The following is a 17,786-nucleotide window of genomic DNA, read 5'->3' as shown; positions in this document are numbered from 1 at the left end:
GCTTTTCAGATTTGGTTTGAATTTCAAATCCTTTTTACTTTGTCTCTAACGGCTATATTTGCTTTTTTGGGCTATAAAATGGACCTCTTAAGTGCTTCTCAACAACTCTTCACCAACCCAAAAGCTAGATCATTCAAGAGAGAAGTAAGAAAGAAAAGTTCAAGGGAGTGAGTGCATTCAAGTGAAGAAATCAAGTGTTTTCAAGCTTCCCAAGTGATTTCAAGCTCAATCACTCTCGTGCGCTTGGGATTCAAAGCTCACACTCAATCCTACGCGCTCCACATCGGAAGAATCAATATCTCCCACGCTTCCAACGGCAAAAGGATTCTTCCGGGTTCTATTGTTCATAATTGCAATATTTGCTTTTTAGAGCTTTTCCTTTCTTTTGTAAACTCTTTCGTTGTGGTGCTTGTTCCAGTCAAGGGACTTGGAACAAGGGAAAGGCGTCCCAAGCCTAAGTGAAATTGGGGGTTTTAGGGTTTGTTGTGAGCCCGGTGTAAAACAACGAGTTGGGTAGTAAACTCGCAAAACTACCGTACTGTAATCGTGGATTATAGTGGAAATTTCCAAAGGTGATTTGGGGAGTGGATGTAGGAGCAGTGGAAGCTCCGAACCACTATAAAACCTTGTGTTTGCGATTGACCTTTCTCATTCCTCCTTCTTTACTTTAGTGCATATATTCGTGTGTGTTATTTTTAATTAGTCAAAAGTTTTTTAAAACACCCAATTCACCCCCCTCTTGGGTGACCATCTCTGGGCAACAGTTATCTTATTTAATGGTTTGCTTGATGCATTGATAACCTTTTTCTCTAGAGATTTATTGTTAAGTAAAGGAGTCAAGCCAAGTTTTGATTTATCATAAGCAACATATTGGCTTTCAAACATCAATTTTAATCGTTCTGAACTTACAGTGAATTTGTTAATAAGAGATTTTGATTGGTTAATTTCTTCACTTAAGTTTTGATTTTCTTTAATTAAATTCTGATTTTTCTGAATCAATTGTTCTGAATTTAACCTTAAGCTTTCATTTTCAGAATTTAGTTTGTCATATATTTCAGCAATAGAATTTCTTTCTTTTGAGATTTCGAAATTTAGCTTTTTAAGATTTTTATTTTTGATAGCTAATTTTCTACATTCACCATACAAATCATGAAAAGCATTTAATAGTTCATCATAAGAATATTCTTCGTAAAATTCATTTGGTGTAAAATTAGATTCAGATTCTACTTTATCTTCTAATGCCATAAAACATAAGTTAGTTACCTCTTGTAGTTCATTGTTGCTTCTAGCTTTCAATTTTTTGCTTGACTCTTCCTTGGTCAGGGCTTTCTTGCTTTTTATCTCTTTCTTCCTTTCTTCTTGCTTCCTCTTCTTCTTTGTCTTTAGGAAGCTTTTGAATTTTCTTGCTGTTCTTTCTTCCTCGAGTCGACTCGGGTTTACTTGGAGTCGACTCGACTGACTTGAGAGTCGACTCGAGATCTTCGGGAGATGTCTCGTTCTCAGAGGCCTAAAAGATGATTCTCTGTCTTTTGAACTGTTCTGCCTCGGAGTCAACTCGGGCCTTGTCGGAGTCGACTCGGCTAACTTGTGAGTCGACTCTGAAATACTTGGAGTCGACTCGTTCACAGGGTCTTCAAGACTGAGTCTCTGCCTTTCAGACTGTTCTTCTCTAGGAGTCGACTCGGACAAACTGGGAGTCGACTCGGCTGAGGTGGGAGATTCAACACCTTTTTCTGCATTCTCATTGTTAGTATGTAATTGAAGCACATGTGAGCTAATCTGAGATTTATCATAAATATTTTCTAAAGTATCCCAGATCTCCTTAGCAGATAAGCATGCAGAAATTTCATTAAACTTCGTTTCATGAATAGCACAATATAATATGTTCATAGCATTAGCATTCAATTGTGCTAAGTCCTTTTCATTAATAGTTTGAGAGAGTGTGTGAAGGTCATTTATTATGATTTTCCATAAATAATAGTTTTGTGATTGAATAAAAATGCGCATGCGTGCTTTCCAATATGTGTAGTTTATGCCATTAAACAGTGGAGGTCTATCAATTAACTGTCCCTCTCCTAGAAAACTATCTATTTGAGTTGTCATGATCTTTGGCTCTTGATCGTGAGATCAACAATTAATCTTGAGCACCTGCTCTAATACCACTTGTTGCCCAGTAGATACAACCCAAGAGGGGGGGTGAATTGGGTCTTTTAAAACTTTTAAGCTACTTCTGATACTTTTTGATTAATTATGCTAAGTTGTATAGATGCACAGTGAAATTTAAACTTAGCAACAGTTTGATGTATAGAATTGATTGAGTATGCTTGCAACTAAAGGATGCGCGGATAAGAGTTAAGCAAGCAATTTATCTAAGTAAGTAAGTGAGTAAGTTAGACAATGACAAGAAGCATTACAAACACAACAAACATATAGTGGTTCGGTGCACCCCAGCACCTACATCCACTCCCCAAGACCTCTTGGGAATTTCACTATAATCCTACAGATTACAGCCGGTTGTTTTACAAGCTCACAACCCAACTTATTGTTTTACGAGGTCACAACGAACTCGGTCGGTTTTTCCAGGCTCACCGACTAGAACCACCCCGATTGTTTTCCCGGGATCACAATCGAACCCTTACACCATTGGTTTCAACCTAGGCTCACCAACAAACCTATTACCGTTGGTTTTCCCTTTGGCTCACCAACAAACCTTAACCCCTTGATTCAATCCCTTGATTGAATCAAGTTACAAGATATTAAAACAAAGGTTTAAAAACAAATCAAAGCTTCTTAAACAAGCAAATATAACAATATAACCAAATAGAGTAAAGAGAAGCCCTCAAACGAGTTTTGAAGATGAAGGAGCTCGGCTTCTTCTTTACTTGACCCTCTTCTGATTTGGCATGAAGTAGAGGATCACCGAGGCAGCACACGGATGGAGAGAAAGCTTTGGGATTCACTTGGATGCTCTTCTTCTCTCTATTTCACTTTGGATGGCCCTTTTGTGCTTATGGGAGATTTCCCTTGCAATCTCTTTGAGATCTCTTCTCTAAATGTTCTTTCCCACTTCCATACCTTCTTCCCTAGCTCTCCTCTTGATTTTATAGCTTTAGATGTCGTGGAACCAGAAATCTAGCCGTTAGAGAGAAAAATAGAGCCGTTGTGCACAGTCTGCAACTCCTGACAAAGTTTCCGTTGGGATCGGAGTCGACTCGCGCGATCTGGAGTCGACTCGGCTGTAGCAGGAGTCGACTCATGCTTTTCTGGAGTCGGCTCGGCAACTGTTCCAGATTTGAATTAAAGTGGTCTTTTCGACTGGGAGTCGACTTGACTTAACCCGGAGTCGACTCGCCAAAATCTGGAGCTGACCTTGCACTTTTGGAGTCGGCTCATCCCAAGAAATCCATAGATGTATTCTTCAACTTGGCTCACTCGAGTCGACTCGTGAATTCTGGGAGTCGACTCGGCGCTCAGAGGCCGAACTCCCGATCTTCTGTCTTTTGGCTCGTTCAGTCTTGGAGTCGACTCGAACTGTTCCGGAGTCGACTCGGCTCTCAGTATCCGAAAAATAGTCTTCTGTCTTTTTGGAGTAGCGCTGCCTTGGAGTCGACTCGAACTGTCTTGGAGTCGACTCGAGACTCAGAGACAAAAACACTGTCTTCTGTCTTTTGGTGTAGCGCTGTCTCGGAGTCGACTCGGGCTTTGCGGGAGTCGACTCGGCACTCAGTGTCTGAAATTGGCTCTCTGACTTTTTGCCTTGTATTTCTCTGGGAGTCGACTCTTGCTTCCTTAGGAGTCGACCTGCCAACCATTGGAGTCGACTCGAGTTACTCAGGAGTCGACTCGGCTCTCAGGGTCCAAAATAGCTTCTCTGTGTTTCTGCCTTGTTACTCCCTGGAGTCGACTCGAGGACTATTCTTTTGGATTTTTCTTTGAATTTGCTCTTCCAACTTGAGTCCTTTGAACTTGAAACTTGGGTCAATAAATTGTAGCTTTCTTCCAACTTTTCTTGAGAGCTTTGGAGGCCTTCTTGTGTTCTTCCAACTTGCTATATTCCTTGCAAAATAACTATCTTTCTCCTTGCAACACAAACGTTAGTATTTATACTTCAAGATTTTGTGATCATCAAAATCAATCTTTAAATCAATCTTTGGGTCATCACGGGCTATCTCTATCTACTCAATAGTTAAATAGTTGTAATTATGTTTGCAGTTTTCAATTAATAATAACTATATAAAGACTTTTTTACAACTGTAATAGCAATTGCAGACAATTCAACTGCAACTTGTGATTAAAATGCATATAATTGTATTGCAAGTAATCAAACAGCCTGATAGTAATTTATTATCCAAAATTTAGCTTAACATTATCAAATTAAGGTGCAGATGTTTGTTTTTTGTTCAATAAAAATATTTTCTTAGAAAAACAAGCCATTAAAAATATATTTTTTTTAATGTTTATAAGTTTTTTTAGAAAGTGCTGCACGCCGAAAGTAGACTCTCTGAGAGGGGAGGCACATCTACTGAGGGCAAACTTGGAATCCTATAATTGTCTTCTTCTGGCAGAAACCCAAAGCCGTTTTAGGTAAGGAATGGTGATTGCAACACAAAAAGTTGACCCGGGGAAACCTACTTTAGCCTCATTATTTCACCGAACCCCGGCTTCGCCCCTCTTGGGTGTATTTCCGGTTCCGCATAAAAATTTTCGCGTATGAAAACTATGTTCCAGGTCGAAACGTTTTTATCCACATCTTATCCTTCGTTTCTCCCGGCGGCGAATCCAGCATTCAACGCTATCTAATCCCCAACTCTCTCCCCCCACTCCACCCCCATGGCTTCCATTCCAGCTCCTCGCCTCCCACCGACCTCTGCCCACGCCGCCGATCCAAACCCTCACAAATTCCCCTCCAAGCCCTCGAGATTCCTCCGCACTCCTCCTGCCGTCGCGCTTTCCCCATTCAAGAAAGCCTCCACCTCAGCCTCTAGGGCTTTCGATTTGGGCCCCTGCCGCTGCCTGAACCCGCAGTCCGACTTCCCCTCGCCGGATGGTGATTCTAGACGGCGGAGATGGGATTCTCTGCTCCACGACTTCGTGAGGAGCGCCGTGAAGAGGTGGGACGATTATGTGAGCTCGTACTGGAATTCTTCGCCCAAGAATGGCCCTCGGACCAATGTGCCGGCGGGGAAGGGGGAAGAGAAAGAGGTGGAGGGGAAGGATGAGGGGAAGAAGGGGGAGGAAGAAGGGGATTGGGATTGGGAGAGGTGGAAGCGGCACTTTGCCGAGATTGAAGAGCAGCAGAGTCTGGTCTCTGTGCTAAAGGTTCCTCTTTCTTGATTTCTCTTCTCAATTTCTTGGTTTCTTTAGCTTGCTAGCATAATTTGTACTGCTTCTTGAATTTATGGTATCTTCTTGATTTAGTTGCGTCGGCGTTCTTCCCTAATAACTAAAATTTCCATTCACATGGCTGCCATATTTCCAGCTGCCATGCTGCTAGGAAAATCCCTAACATGCTCCACTTTCCTTGTCACCATTGGACAATCGTAGGAAATCCTCAAATGTAGGAGGGCACCGTACTTTGAGCTCCTTTGGTCTCTTTAAGTCAGCATAAATGAGGGGTGATGTTACAAACATATCATTCTTACTTGATTCATGATCTTGGTTGTTATGATAATACCAGTCTTTATAATTTTGCCACCTTTGTTCGATTATTCTTAGCACCCTAAGCAGAAAATAGATTGTTCTTAATTATACTTTTTGTTAGTAACTTATATTAACTAAGTATCATTATCTTCATGATGTGACAATGTCATGTCCTACCATCCATATTGGAGGTGTAAAAATAAGGGTTACTCTATGAAATAAGGAGATGTACAACCTGATATATATGCTAACCCAGGAAAACTTAGAATATTAATACAGTTGGGACTTGATGATATCAACTTTTTACATATATGGCAGAAATTTATCTTTTTCAGCTGATTAAAGTTTCTACAGTCATTGCTTCGCATATTAGTTATCACATGAGCATTTCTAATTCATCCATTTAAAAGAAAACCATCATTCACACTCAAAGTTTCATTACATCTATAAAATATGTTAAATATTCAAGATGCAGTTAGAAATAAGCTAAAAATCAGCTATAAAATTTTTGGCATGTGTCTAGTTTGCAGTAGGTATCTATCAAACTCATATCCAATACTGAAAGCTTTTTCAAATGATGAGAAATGTAGTAAACATATCCAACATGCATTGTGCTGTATTTCCATTTGACACAAATTAGCAAGGTTCAGAAGCTTGGTTTTGATTTCAGCTAGAACACGAGTTTCAGTTTCTGCAGCTTCAGTTGGCTCGACTTTTGGTGGTCCTTTGAACATTGCTTCGGTTGTTTTATAAGGAGATAATAAAACAAACTCTTTGTAATGTAGTTTAATCTAGGTAAAATGCTTCCGTACATTTAAATATATGAAGAAAATGCAAAAGTTTGGCATGATTAACTCATATATACATCGACTTGGTTCCAGATGAACCCCTTAAACTGGTTCTTGATTCACTCTGCAATTTTCGATAAATCTTTAAATAATTCATATTAGTCATTGCCTTGGTCTCCATGATTTTAGGAAAATATTATGCTGCTCCAAATATCTTGGAGCCTGGCTATTTAAGATCCCAATTCGCAACAGAAGTAAGAGAGAACTTAAAAACTAACTTCCTTTGTTTATTCCAATTTATTCTCTAAGATTCTCTTATATCCACTTGACTTTTGGCATTGTTACAACATCTCGGAAGCTGATTAAGCACACCCATCTCATTGCCCTGATAGTGTTCCCACCAAAAGATCTGCCGAGCAATCTGCTTTACCGCACTCAGTATTCTCTTTTTGCCAACTTGTTGGAGCTTTGTGCCTTCATTGATTCTGATTGGGTTATGGTACTCTTAACTGGCACTCTACTAGTAGCCAGTTATATTGTTCAACCACTATAGTACCAAGATTGAGTTATATGTGATTGTTCATACCACCTTAGAGACTACCTAGTTTCTTTACATAATCTTCAACATTGAATTACATGTCTAGTGCTTTCTGCGATGGCTAGATTTGTAGAAGATAGCAAATACCTTGTTTTTTTAAGTGTTCACTAAGCACACCTGTAATTGGTTGCCATGTAGATGTGCTTCCTTTGTTTTTGTACTCCATTTCCTGTTTAGTCAGAGTTTAGAAGCTTTCAGACTGCTTCATGCTGAATTATACATGACAAACTTCAGTAACTTCAGAGTATTTTTTTCTAATTTTCGTTAATTTTTAACTATTTATTTTTTGCCCGTGTCAGGAAGATATTAGAAACATTTACATATTTAGTGGTGCGATTGGTAAGTTTATTTATTACACTATTGGCTGTGAGTTGTTGAATTTAGTTGATTTTGGCTGGCAACTCTATGGCAGTACTTGCTCTTGGAAAGAACTAGTGACAACAACACTCATCAAGCTTGAAATTTTGTAAGATGAGGGTTTGTCACCTTCTATTGCCCTGTTATCTCTGTTGATATGTGAAGGGAATTGAGAGAATTTTTGTATTTTACTAACATGACTGTGAACCACACTTTCGGCACTGCATTATGTGTTATTCGAAGAATTACAAACTATTGGAAGATGATGGTGAGAAGCTAGTTTTTAGCCACTGTTTGGTTGGATAGCTGCGGACCCCCTGTTCTGATTTTGGTTTATGCAAAATTACAATTACAGTGATGTCTACGTAATATGTTGTTTACATGCCTTGAAGAATATAACGCTAGTTTACATGCTTCCCTCAAATGCTTACAATGCTTATGCGGTGTAACTACGCTACTATAACCATGTAGCCTGTTCGTTAGTTTCAAATTGTTGTGGTTTCGAACATAGTTTAGCCGAATTTCTTCTTCTGATATTGATTGTAGTTTGTATGCTCTTGGAAAGATTGTTAATGCTTGAAGTGTTATCCAACAAGTAATTTCAGGTTGGCTTTGATGTGATAATATGATGGCTTTATTTCAGTCACAATTATCCGATGCTATTATCCGAGAGAATTATAAAGAAGCTGCAAAGCTGAAGCTGGCAATTGCAGCTGCCACAGAAAAAGATACTGTGGGAGCAGCAATATCAGATATGAATGTAAGGAACTTGTAATTTGTCTAGCATGCTCATGATCTTTAAGCATACAATTTGAATGAAATGTTTTGCTGCTGCAGAGGGCCATAGAGGAAGAGCGTTATGCTGATGCAGCTTACATTCGAGACCATGCTGGTGCAGGATTGGTTAGTCAACTAAAAAATATGTTTTGTTGAAAATTCATAAACGTCATTGTTCTTATGGCACATGCATATGTTTTAATATGTTATTGTTAACATTGTGGATCTTGGCAGTAATCATTATTACAATATGACAAAAACGTTTCATTGTCACATATGGTTGTGTATGTTGAATCCTTGATAAACTTTTTGAGGTATACTGTTGTGATGGCCTGAAGGAATTTATTTACCAGACACTATCTTGCACAAAGAAAATTTATTCTTTTTTATGTTTTTTTGGAACTTATTCAATATAATTTCACTGCATATAGATGAATAAAAAGCTTTTTGTTTAGTTTTAAGCAAGTAATAGCAATTTGAAACTGCATATTGTTATTTTTGTAACCATGCTATTGGCCGTTCATTGATCTATGTGTTTTATGCGTGTAATTCAGATTTTTAGCTTTCTCAAGTTATTCACAATACAACAATCATAGATTTAATGTGCAACAAGTCTATGCTATGATTAACATAGTGTACCAAAAGAGGTATAGTGTCTTCATAAAGGTTAGACTTTTGAAAGGATAAAAAAGGTATCTAAAATCTAAACTTGGAGGGACATTTAGATATGGATTCCAGTGCTTGAGGTTGTTTCTAAGTGTCTAACATCAAGGTTGGCTAATAGACTAGGTGTGGCTGTATGATGGTGGGCAAAGCATAGGTGTAAGTGTGACATTGTGTATGCGTGTATGCACCTGCATGTATTTGCATGTGTTGTATAGAGTTTATGCCTCCTTTGTATAGAAGAAAGTTGCTTGATATGAGAGCATCAATTTTTCCATCTATGGATCACATGAGGTGCCAAACATGCTCCAGGAGGTTGCTTTAGTAATTACTCTTTCCTTATTGACACTTCTATTCTCATGACTGCAGCAACCTTTCTCAATTGATGAACAGCTCAACATCTCACTTTAGTAATTTCTCTTTCTTTGTCAACCTTTCTCAGGATCTTGCTTTTGGTATTGTACTTTGCTTCCAGCTTCTTTTATTATTCACCTTTCACAGCTGTTGTGTTTAGTTGAAATTGACCGCTTTTGATTAAGACTGTACCATATATTTTTTTCTTAAATGCTGAACTATTAAATTAATTTTCCTACAGGATAGTCATAAAACAATATGTGTTGCTTTCTTCTTCGAGAAAATTCTTTTTTGTTTAATCAAGTTGAGAGACAGGAAAAAAAACTTGCACGAACACTAAAAAGGTTGTGATTCTGGATACCAGTTCTTGGTGGTTGTGGTCGATTAGTTTTGTTTCTTCTGTATCGCTGTTATTAAGTGTTGGTGTTGGTGCATTAACAAATCCTGTACTTATGTGTGAAATATATTTATGGGGCATTAATGAGATTTGAGTCCTCAAGTGTAAACGATGCTAGCATGAGATGGCTAACATTCATATAAGACACTTTAAGATCTGTTGGGATATTTTTGGAAATTCAGTTGATTGCTTAAGATAATTGTTATTAATTGAGGGTCCACTTATTCCTTGCATCAGCCACAATTATGGGTAAGTTTTGCCAACTCATCTTGTCGCCTGTGCATGAGGACTATAAAATGGTAGTTACCTTTCTTAAATATTTGAGTATGGACTCTGCACTAGCACTTGAATGTATTATTACACATTGAGTTAGATAAGATCTGATCAGATTAGTTAATTGCACATGTAATGGCCTTGTGTTGCAATCACCTGCTCAACCTGCCTGCAGTATTCCTTGATTTAGTAGATTGAAGCTGTTTATTTTAGACCATTGTAGTCATTCGGATGGGATACCAAGCATCAAACATAGGCCTGGACCTGTGAAGCCTCCACTGCAGTTCCATATAACAAGGCAGTTCGATAGACCTTAATGGGCCCTGAGAGTTGAGACTGTTACGAGGCCCAGCACCTACTTGTATTAAAGCTGCATACAGGCCAGTCTGAAGTATTAGTATATTCAACCCTACTGACAATCCTATATAGGGGTAAACAATCTCATCCTCTCTTTCCTTGGGGACCTAGAGACAAAATGTGGGAGGCTCTTGGATTGGTGAAGTTTGGTCTGAGTAGGGACAGATAGCAAGTACAAGAACTGTCAGTTTGGCCTCGTGGAATGGCAAGCAGTTTTGAGATTATCTTCTCTTTTTTTTTTCTTTCTTTTTTTTTTGAATCAATGCGCAAGGTATAAACCCTAAATACTATGTATGCTATTGTCTGTTTCAGATTTTATTTTATTTTTTGCTTGTAACTGATATCGGGGCGCATATTAGTTTATTCTTAAAGGTAGTTATGATATGTGGGAAGTTAGGTGACTGCCTTGTGCTTAAGTGGAAAGTGGATGCACAGGTCGGTTCTATTAAATGATATTTAAAAATTATATAAATTATTTAGATATGCAAATATAAATAGAGCGTTTGAATTATTCAAGAAAGGTAAAGCGGGGAAATTATTGTCATACATTTAGAGCCTATTATAGTATAAATGTAGCATGACATGTCAACTTGTATGGTGGCAATTTTTTCATGACAAGCTATCAGGCCAAGTAATTGTGGCTAGTTATTCAAGTATATGCAACAAGCAAGTCATATGTTCAGGTCTCATAGCAGGAAGACCTCTATTGATAGTCAACACCCAGCTCGATGGGGCCAAAGCTGCCTAGGTGGGTTACTTAGCTACCTGCTAAGCAATTATGCTGCATATAGGGCCTCCTAAGTTGACAGGGGCCATAAGTAGGATGGCCAGTGGGCTACCTAAGCATAGGTATCTTCCTTATAAAGCATGGGTTTCAAATCCTTTAGGAACTGCATCTAGTACTGCAGAATTTCTGACATCTTGGAACCACTTAACATTGCATAGCAAGATCTAAGAATAGCTAGAGCATAATATCCATGAGACTTGGTAGGATGTTTGTGACTAGTCTGTTTCTAGAAAATACATTTGTGAGCATTATCTTATGGGATTGAAAAGTTCTGTTATGAGAATAAGAGATCCTTGTTATTTTAGGTGTTGTAGGACAGTCGGAGGGACTTTATTTATGTTTCTTCTCTACCAAGCATCCTTGCTTTCTTTGGATCTTAAGCAGAGTTTCCTTGCGCAAATGTAGGGAGTAGAGTTTATTGCTTTTCCCGAGTGCCTTTTTTCTTGCAATGACACCCATAAAAGAGAATGCATATTTGCCTCTAGTGGCTTTGGGTTTGTATCATTTCATCATGTTCATTGCTTTTTATTTCTGCCAATTTCCTGTCTTGATTTTTGTTAGACTTGCACTTTCCAGGTATGCAACTTTTCATTTATTCTTAGGGTCTTAGATTGTCTATCTTGAACTCATAATAGAGAATCCAACTTAAGAACTAATCTCAAGGACGTTTGAGAACTATGTGGATGAGAACATAAATAGTCAATGTAATAAGATCTGCACATTGTTTTCTAAAGAACTATAACTTGCTATTGCTGATATTTTTAGAAGTTAGAAAGCTACTTTCCATCTCATTTCCATCCTATCTTCTTCAAAGGGTCAAAAGTTATGCAATACTGAAAGTGATAAACTCAAAGGGCTGTGGACAACATGACAGACCTTAGCATCATGTAAATGATTTGAACCTGAAAGAGTGAAGTTATTACAGGATCCAAGTCCTGACAAGATGACAGATGACTTGTGCGCGTAACAAATAGTTCATCCAGTCAATCCAGATATCTATCTTCAAGTCCCGACAAAGTTTTGTGTTGTACTAGTCCATAATGCCTGGTCTCAGGCCATAGCATAGCTGGGTGTGAGAAGTATCTCCCAACCTTGTATTCATACGAGACTTGTACCATAGTGTACTCCTATTTCGGGCGTAACATATCGTATTGGTGAGGTACCGATGTGGTACCTAGTACTGGTAAAGTGAGCCTTAGTTAATGGAGAGGTGAAATATAGATTTTTTTTTAGTTTCAGGCATATTGAAATAGTGATTGACATGATCATAAATATATGCTCAAAGGTGGCTAGGTACTTTCTAGGAACTAGTTGTGCTATTTTTTTCTTTTTCTTTGTATTGTTTATTCTTTTTTGTGCTGGGGGGAGCAGTGGATACCTTGATGATTGTGGGCATACACTTGCTATCTTTTTTGTTTCTTTTGTGGTGTTTTTGGCTATTCTTATATTTTTGTGGCATTTAGGCATTTCAAGCTTAAGCTCCCCCCCTCCCCCCACCCCCCCCCCCCCCCCCCCCCCCCCCCCCCCGCGCCGACCATTGCTCCCCATAAACATATATGTCCCCAACTTATCTTGCTGTTTTAAAATGCTAGGTTTGAGTTTACTTGGGTTGGGTATTGGTCTTCCTCCATTCTATATCATGTTGTTTTCTATTCTCATTTGAAAGATAATCTCCTACCCATGGTATGCCATCTCGGTACTGGGCCTGTACCAATGCCACTTTGTTACTATGTCGGTATGCCCGGTATGAGGGCCAGTTTGGTGTACTGAGTATCAATATGCTTCCATACTGCATACCGATACTGAATTGGTACGGGTACGGTACATTCTGTACTGTCTAATTCGGTATGATATGGCGTACCTTGCTCCTACCTAACCTTAATAGGCTATCTTGTGATATCCAAAGATAAGTATGGATCCATTTTTGATTGTTGACCCTCTGTTAGTGGGAATTTCAATCTTATCATACCGTGATGACTTGCAGCAATTACTTTAAATCATTTTTGCACTCTTAATCTTTGCACATGTACCTATAAGAGTGATTCTATAAACGATTGTTGGTTCTCAAAAGTGACAAATAGGTGGTTTCCAGCAGAATCCTGCTTCTCATATGTATTGATTCATCGCTTTTGAATTAATATTCCTCAATAATTCACGTTGTATAACTTTTGATGGCAGCTTCCTCAGTTCGCTTTTTTCAACAAATTTTTCATGACAAACCCTTTGCAGAAATAAAATTGATTCATGTTGAATATTAGTATTTTTGACTTTGCAGTAGGAATAAGTCTGTGTTGAGATAAATAGCCAAGTTTGTAAATTAGCACTTTTGAATTGGACCCTCCTTATGAGAAACTACTTCTGCACTTTCCAGATATCTACTCATGATAAATAACCAAATTTTCCTTTTCTCCATTTGTATGAGTCATTCCTAGACATATTTTTGGAGGACAACTTTTTGTTTTTACTGATACATATATGAATTCTCAATTCCTGATATCTTCAGGAGATCTGAGTCTTTTGAAAAATCTAGTAGGACAGCATATCAAATTTTGGTGCTTATGGCAAGTATGTCTGAGAATCTAGTCTTCTGTTATTATAAGCTGTCAGCATGTTACTATAGAGTAATTCACAATAGGATACTGAATGTACCTATAAGGCTGCATTATGTTCCTTTGTTTCAGTAGTTTCAGGTATGTGCTGATCTTGTTCCAACTTTTTGTTGATCTCCCAAGATGCAACCATTGAATGTCAGACATGAGTACTCTCTTTCTTTTTAATTCTGTGTCTCTGAGGGAAACTGATGTTTGCTTTCTTGGAAACCCATGCAGTTGGGATGGTGGGCTGGTTTTTCGGAAGATGGTGCTGATCCTTATGGTCGAATTATCCGTATAAGTGCAGAACATGGAAGATATGTGGCAAGAAGTTATAGTTCCAGGTAGACCATTCAGATTTACCCCCAAAAATCATCAGGATAATGCAACAGGTTTACTGAATCCTTTGTTGTGGATGTACTACCATATATTTAATCAACCTTTTTTGTTGCTTTTTGGGTTTCCTGCTTAACAGATATGGTGTAATATTATTTTTCAACATATATTTTTATAAATTGCAATATTGTGGTGGATTACAATACACTATTTTTTATTTTTCAACATATATTTATGTAAACTTATTATTATTGTTGGAGTGAATTATTAAAAATAATGTGGAAATAATTTAGGGGGCATTTGGAACATGTATGCATTATTAGTGTACACATGCTAATATTTTGTTGCATGATTTGGATAAGTGTTCAGTAGCATTCGGGAGCACCCAAGCGTAAGCTTGAAATTACGATCAACTTTAAATTATTGCTCTAGAAAGGCTTCTATTTACTTAATATTAGAAAAATATTAAGTGAATAGATGGTTTATGTCTTGAGAGTCAGTACTGTATGTCCTGATATTGTACCGGTCTAGAAAGCTTCATAGCTATCAGAATAGTTTTTGCTGCAAGTGAAACTCTGAAGACGTAGAAGTTTGTCTAGAATTCAGTGGAAGATGTGGGAAATTTAATGCAAAAAAACAAAGATAATAGTGTAATGAGAATAGACGCTTTTGAACGCGGGTTGGGGGTGGGGGTGGGGGGGGGGGGGGTGTCTTCTTCAAATATCGAAACTCATCACTTTATATAGATCTTTATACATTGAGATAAAAATATTAGGAAGCATTGTTTTATACTCGAAAAAGGACTCTTAACTTATAGAATTATGACTGTAAGGTTCTTATAATTTGATAAAGAAAAGATTCATAAAGTTGTTCAGTAACAAACCTAAACAAATAGACAGCATATTTGGTACAAATTAAGATCCATAGATGTTATGATCTAATCTTTATCTAAGACATACAAGTTGGATGCTTATAAGATGCAACCGAAACTCCTAAAAAGAAAAGCTTTGGGTGTTGGTCACTGTTCATGTACTGTAGTGTGAACAATGCCAAACAATAAGTTCCCTTTTAAATAAAACAAACACTTCTTATAACGCTGTCAATTGACTAAGCACCAAAAAGACTCAGTATTGGAGTCTCATTGACATCTCAACCTCCAAAGGATATCCAATCATCGCCATATGGCATTGATTTGGACCAAAAGAATCCTCTTGTACCATCCCTTCCATAATTGGTCCTACATCATCTTAATGGGCATTAGGAGATTTACTTTGCAATTTTTCTAAGGAAACATTTTGGTGTTAAACTATATTAAGGATATGTCATAACAAGTGATTTGATGATCTTTTTTGTGAATGAAGAAAATGTTAAGTAACAAATTTTAGAGTTTTATTTATGTTATTTTGTCTGAAGAGAAAGCCTTAGCCAGGTTTGGCTCTCTCTCTCTCTCCCTCCCTCGCTCGCCCCCCTCCCGCCCCCTCTCTCATTCTTGCTCTCTTTCTCACCCCTCCCCCATCCCGCTCCTCTTCTCTATTTTATTCTAGTTAAAATTTCTGCATCTTGCATCAAATTTTTGCACATAAACTTCCATGTCTTTTGAGTTTCGCTTGCGTCAATTTTTTTGGTTGCCCTTAAAAATCTTTCTATTAGGATTTTTACCATCTCTTGTAATCTTTTAATAATAAGTGCAGGTTTTGATCATGTTCTATCAGCCAACAATCCTTAACATTTTGTTCTGAAACTTGGACAAGAAGTTATCTGTGCTTGTAGACCTTCCACACGCTTTATTATATATACCCTGCATCATTTTGGTAATAGAGGTGTATTACATAAACAAGGTAGTCTATGTAAAGATGTTTGCTTGCAGCATCATGCTAAAACATGCATCCAAACTGGTTATCTCTATTATATTTAGTAGATTTAGCAATATTACAAAAGAAAAAAAAAACTATAACACCAAGATATAGAGGAAAGAGAAGTCTAAGATCTAGAAGCTGCAGAAACACAAAGGTACGCTAAAGTGATTAGTTAGATGTTTGAGATCCATTATACATATTAGTAGAGAGTTAAGAAACACATTTAATTGAATTAGAGCTGGTTGGATGAACTGGAGCAATGCTTTTGCGGTATCATATGATCAATGCATTTGATGACTTAAAGGGAAATGGTTGTTAGCTCAGTTAATTGGTACCTTTCTCTCCAAACGAGAGGTCTCAGGTTCAAACCTGAGTTCTGGTGAATAACCATTGTATTCTAAAAATAATAATATGGCCTTTATTGTTCTATGGATCAGAATGTTGGTTAATAAAGAGGGTCCAAGAAAACATGTCGTGTGTAGCATATATGAAAATGTTAAGATGGTTGTGTAAGAAGATTGGGAAAGCTTGAGCAAGATGAGTATAAAAGTAAAGTTGTAGGCAAGGTTCGTCGTCTTAATAACAGACTCTGTACTGGTATTATCCTATTACAATGTTGGTGCGTGGTATGGTACGAGATGGCGAAGCGTACCGTGTGTTAGTAACGGTATGCCCGATACAGTACAATACCAACTGGTATGACAAACCTTAGTTGTAGGAGCTCTATAAGTTAAGGGATTAATGATGGAGAATCGATTAAGATGGCATGGTAACGTGTAACGAAAATTTGAGAGAGCGCTAGTAAGGATGGGTATTTTAGTTTGTGTTCAAGGTGGGGAAGACCAAATTTAATATGAATGAAGGTTAGGAGAAAAGATAAGGAAAATCTTGAAATAACATTAGAAGTGGTATTGAATAAGAATGATTGGCATGGTTTCAAAAATTGCTTGAATGGGATAGTACAACCAATATTTTGTACTATTCTGGTGCCATCGGCATTAGTATGCATGGTACGCCATACCGTATCGAACCGGATGGTACGGATCATACAATACTGTACTGGTTTGGTACCTGTATATGGTACAGGGAGTGTATCGACACTCGGTACGCCGAACCGGCCCGGTATCGTATGATACCGACATAATGATAGTGTGGCACCGATACGGAGCCCAATACCGCGATGGCATACCTTGTTAGTATGAGTAATGGGATGCCAAAACCATGTGCACCTGTGTACCGGCCATGCTGGCGGTACTGGTGCATAACAGTGATACCATACTGGTGCATATTGATCGTTTTTAATTTTTTTTGAATTTGTTAGTTTTAGTACATGTACTATATTAGTACCATATCTTTTGAACGGGAAAAAAGTATGGGATTTGATACCGGTATTTAAAACCATAATGCTTGGTGAATTAAGATCTGTATGGCTGATCTTGAATAATTGGCATGACGCTGGTTGATTATGGTTATGGCTTTCCAAATAGATGTGATGTGTGACCATTGTATGATATAGAATTTGCATTTGTAGGTTGATTGACCAAGGAACTCTGGAGTCATGTGAATTAGTTGGAGAACTTGAACATGAAGTAGCTAACACTGCATAAGAGGGTGCAGTTCATATTGTTGATCTCAAGAGTGCTAATAATTTTGTTGGCTAGGTTCAGCCCCTTCTATCCTTCTTTCTTAGTTTCATCCTCCATTATATTGTCTGTTCCACCTTCTCATCTCATATCAGTTCGTTCTTCGATTTTTATGTTTTACTTTATCCATATCATTTTTTCTGTGAAAAAATATCTTCATGCATTGTTGCTGAATTTTATTTATAGGTCAACTAAAGTCCCTCTTGTCTAGCGCAAAAACCCTTCAGAGTATTGTTCCTCTTATCCTCCTGATGATGAAAACCCTAGCATAGGTTAATTTGAATTTTTATTTGATTGTAACAGCCAAACTTTCCTTTTTCTGCTTTGTTTCTGAAAACTGGACAGCTTTGAAATTTCTGGTCTTAAATA

The 17,786-nt window shown here is 37.8% G+C and overlaps 1 protein-coding gene across 4 annotated transcripts in view; it reads left to right on the top strand.

Moving 5' to 3' along the window:
• The first annotated feature begins 4,665 nt into the window (after positions 1-4,665).
• EX1 (UvrB/UvrC domain protein (DUF3506)) overlaps positions 4,666-17,786 on the top strand; it is a 32,301-nt gene continuing 19,180 nt past the window's right edge. For 2 of the 4 annotated variants that reach the window (XR_015976153.2, XR_602490.6), the window contains exons 1-4: positions 4,731-5,319; positions 8,027-8,143; positions 8,221-8,286; positions 13,820-13,926. Coding sequence is in view for 2 of the 4 variants with exons in the window: in XM_008778726.6 (XP_008776948.2) it covers positions 4,831-5,319; positions 8,027-8,143; positions 8,221-8,286; positions 13,820-13,926 (779 nt within the window). In the remaining 2 variants the exon portion in view is untranslated. Of the gene's footprint in view, positions 5,320-8,026; positions 8,144-8,220; positions 8,287-13,819; positions 13,927-17,786 lie in introns of all 4 variants that reach the window. The other 2 variants (XM_008778726.6, XM_008778725.6) reach the window with 2 other exon arrangements.

The sequence above is a fragment of the Phoenix dactylifera genome, chromosome 3 (genome assembly GCF_051530095.1).
Source record: "Phoenix dactylifera cultivar Ajwa chromosome 3, Ajwa_hap1_PhDact_Kaust_v1.1, whole genome shotgun sequence".
NCBI classification, from domain to species: domain Eukaryota; kingdom Viridiplantae; phylum Streptophyta; class Magnoliopsida; order Arecales; family Arecaceae; genus Phoenix; species Phoenix dactylifera.
Note: the sequence above shows the minus strand (reverse complement) of the source record. Positions and strands in the feature narration are given on the sequence as shown.